General features: G+C 55.6%; 1 protein-coding gene across 1 annotated transcript in view; it reads right to left on the minus strand.

Moving 5' to 3' along the window:
* Nucleotides 1–6: 6 nt before the first annotated feature.
* Nucleotides 7–3,982, minus strand: part of LOC112073520 (DNA-binding protein RFX7-like) — a gene marked incomplete at its 5' end in the record, with an annotated part of 8,140 nt that continues 4,164 nt past the window's right edge. Inside the window, 3 exon segments of the mRNA XM_070440176.1 lie at nt 7–916; nt 1,577–3,456; nt 3,710–3,792. Of these exon segments, the coding sequence (XP_070296277.1) occupies nt 451–916; nt 1,577–3,456; nt 3,710–3,792 (2,429 nt within the window).

The following is a 3,982-nucleotide window of genomic DNA, read 5'->3' on the forward strand; positions in this document are numbered from 1 at the left end:
GACCACGTCTCACTGATCACGTCTCACTGATCACGTCTCACTGAACACGTCTCAGAGTCAACGTCTCACAGTCCATATCTTCACTCACTTGAAATGTACTCATTGATGATTTCATAGGAAGATGAAATTAAGTGGTAATGTATTGTGATTCAGATATCTTAACAGTAGAAGTGATATAAAAACAAGAAAAATTAGGAGAGATTTCCAGGTTAGGCTGGCACTTTTCACTGGACAAACGGCCGAGAGTCCAGAAGTTTTTTTCTCTCCTGACAAAACAATAAAATTAAAATAAAACATAAATAAATGTTTTGTTTTTTAAGCCAGTCTGTATCTGAATTGATACCCTAGTCCCTATATTGTACACTGCTTCTGACTAGGGCCAATAGACAAAGACCCGTAGTAAACTACATAAGGGAAAAAGCTTCCATTCGTTCACACACAATAACAACATTAGCCCAACATCTCTACGGTAGTAGGCTGGTCTTGGCTCTCCAGCCAGTCGAACGAGGAGTTCACAGTATCACTACATATCTGCTGAAACAGAGGATCGTTCTTCAGCTCTTCCAGTGTGGCGTCTTCGTACTGTTCTTGCTGCTGATTGGACGGATCGAACAGCAGGTCGGCGTCCAACGTGTTCAGGTCTGTGATGCTACTGGAGAGGTCGGAGGTCAGCCTGATGTCGTTGGTGAAGTCGGACGCCACAGCSGCGTTGAGTTCCGAGGCCACCTGACCAACCAGCTGAGAGCTAGGGTTGAGGCCTTCAGCGTGGACGTTGAGACCGTCGTCACCTAACAGGTCTTTAACAGTGTTGTTGAAGTCTAGCTGTTGTTGTGCCTTGTCTTCTTCATCCTGTTGTTGTTGCTGCTGCTGCTGGGTGGTGATGGGCTGGAGGAGTTGGAACCCGGCCTGGGCCTGGGGAATCTGTAGCTGGGCCTGAGGACTCTGGAGCTGGGGGTGGGGACTCTGGAGCTGTGGACTCTGGAGCTGGGCCTGGGGAATGTGGAGCTGGGAGTGGGGACTCTGGAGCTGGGAGTGGGGCTCTGGAGCTGGGGTAGGGACTCTGGAGTGGTTGACTCTGGAGCTTGGGGTGGGGACTCCTGGAGCTGGGAGTGGGGACTCTGGAGCTGGGGACTCTGGAGTTGGGGTGGGGACTCTGGAGATGGGTGGGACTCTGGAGCTGGGGGGTGGGACTCTGGAGCTGGGGGGGCGCTGGAGTGCGGGCACTCTGGAGGCTGGGGACTCGGGGACTCTGGAGCTGGGGGACTCTGGAGCTGGCACTCTGGAGCTGGGGGTGGGGACTCTGGAGCTGGGGAGTGGGACTCTGGAGCTGGGGGGGACTCTGGAGCTGGGGGTGGGACTCGGAGCTGGAGGTGGGGACTCTGGAGCTGGGGTGGGACTCGGAGCTGGGGGTGGGGCCTCTGGAGCTGTGGGGTGGGGACTCTGGAGCTGGGCACTCTGGGCTGGGGGTGGGACTCTGGAGCTGGGGACTCTGGGCTGGGGATGGGGACTCTGGAGCTGGGGGTGGGGACTCTGGAGCTGGGGGTGGGGACTCTGGAGCTGGGGGTGGGGACTCTGGAGCTGGGGGTGGGGACTCTGGAGCTGGGAGTGGGGACTCCGGAGCAGCCTAGCCTGGGTTTGTAGTAGCTGGGGATGGAGCTGTCCTGAGGCCTCCTGAAGCTCCTGGATCTGCTGTAGCTCCAGGTCCACATCCTCACCGCCAGGGCCTGATTGTGCTTGGTTGAAGCTCATCTCCCCCCCGCCTCCTCCGGTACTGGTGAGGTAGCCCCCRTGCTGCTGGAGCTCGAAAGAGGCATGGTTGGAGCTGACAGTCTGCAGCTGAGACTGATGGGCGTTCCCTCCTCCATCTCCTCCAGCGGTGAAGCCCCCAGGGGCAGTCTGACTCTGAGACTGGGTCTCCAGCATCTGGGTGAGGTTCATGCGGGCGGTATAGTTGGAAGGGAGGTTGTTGATGCCCAGGCCCCTCACAGCGTCGTTCACGTCAGAGTCCATCTTACTCAGGAGGACGTTGGTGATCTTAGTGGCATTACTMTGGTTCTGTCCCTGGATGCCCTGCATCTCCACAACGCTCTGCATCATGATGTTTAAGGGCACCGATTGGCTGCGCTGGGCCATGCTGTGGAGGTTGCCGCCCACCGATTGGCTGTCGGACAGGATGCTGAGTATTTCCTGTGAGGTCATGGGGGAACTAAACTGCGAGACAACCAATCGAGTGGTAGTGCCGGTGCCGGGGGTTGTGACGGTACCAATGGTTGTGTCGGTACCGCTGAAGGTCATCTGACGCACGGCGGGGCTGACGCTGCGACARCGGAACGTCCCGCCCCCTGATGACAAGGCTCCACCCTTGCTGTCCAGAGGGGCGGGCACAGCGAAGCTCTCGTCGTCCTGTTTGGTTGCCGTGTTGGTGGGTGTGGTCGATACGCTGGTCAACTGCTGTCGCACCGGAGAGATGAGTGTGAGATGCTCAAAATGGCTACCGTCCTGCTGTCTGGACTGGGCCTGGAAAGATTGGCCGCTGTGGCCCGGGACAGCGAAGGCGTGCGGCTTACGGAAGTGATCGTCCACTARATCCTGGTAACTAGGCAGGAGTCCACCAAGGCTGTGGTTMGAGATGGATAACCCAGACCCTGGYCCTGCWCCGACTTCTCCAGTAGCTTCAGTACCACTACTGTTGTAGCGRTTGTTGATCCACTCCAGTTTAGCCTTGTCTGGGTGCGTGGCCATGGGTCTCTGCATGGGCTTGATGGGACTGGAGGAGACAGACATCACGGAGGCATCGTGGTAACCCCCTGTCATGCTGGAGTTGATAGGGGTGAAGGCAAACGGGTTCCTGCACTCCACMGGGCTGGGCGGGATGCCGCTAGAACAGTTAGACAGAGCGCTTATAGGGGTGTGTCGGCCTCCTAGAGGCCCCTCCACGGGCGTGATAGGGGCCATGCTGTGATGGCAGCAGGGGCTCTCTCTGGTCAGCCCGTACCCGCCGAGAGTCATCTCCGTGGGGGTAGGAGTTGGAGTCAGRGTGGGGGTTGGGGTGGGGGTCTGGATGGGGGTTGTGCTGCTATGGGCAGACTGGTAGAAAGAGGAGCTACCCCCCTGGTGGTGGGTGTTGAGGATGGGCCCCTGAGGGCCCCCAGGCAGGCCCTGGAGAGACATATTATCCACACAGCTACTGAACAGCGGCTGGAGGCCCTTCAGCTTCATCTGTTCTTCCATCTGTACCAGTTCCTCTACTATGCTGTCCTGGGTCATATCATCATCGTTAAATGAGAAATAGTCCATGGTGGAGCCGTGCTGGGAGGATGAGGAGGTAAAGTCCACCATCTCCTGGTGAAGACCAGATAACTGATCAGAGGAGKCTGAGGTCTGGGACRTGATGTTGGAGAGTTGGTGTTGGTCGGTAGAACCCAGGGKCTGCTGCTTGGTGTGGTCTGCTGCTATCTAGAATAGAGTGAAATAGAACAGAACTTTATTGACAATCAGAGGAGGAGGGACAATGTTTTATTGGTATCACCCTACAAGGATGATTTCAAAAACATCAAATTACATTTTAATAAGCAATGTGTCCGATCAATTGTTATAATATTGTGGAATGACACTTTAACAAACTTTTGTAAACTAAACAAATGAAAAATAGTTCGCCTGATATACTGTACTAAAGACCGGCACATAGTGGGTCATAATAAGTACTCACAGTCTGAGTGAAGGCCTGTTTCTGCAGCTCTTCCAGATGTCCTAAGGCTGACTCTTCCAACATTGTGCTATTCATGTTCCCCATCGCAGAGACAGAGTGTTGTTGTGCTCCTACCGCCATCGCAGAGACAGAGTGTTGTTGTGCCCCTCCCGCCATCGCAGAGACAGAGTGTTGTTGTGCTCCTACCGCCATCGCAGAGACAGAGTGTTGTTGTGCTCCTACCGCCATCGCAGAGACAGAGTGTTGTTGTGCTCCTACCGCCATCGCAGAGAC

The sequence above is a fragment of the Salvelinus sp. IW2-2015 genome, unplaced genomic scaffold (assembly GCF_002910315.2).
Source record: "Salvelinus sp. IW2-2015 unplaced genomic scaffold, ASM291031v2 Un_scaffold2281, whole genome shotgun sequence".
Lineage (NCBI taxonomy): Eukaryota > Metazoa > Chordata > Actinopteri > Salmoniformes > Salmonidae > Salvelinus > Salvelinus sp. IW2-2015.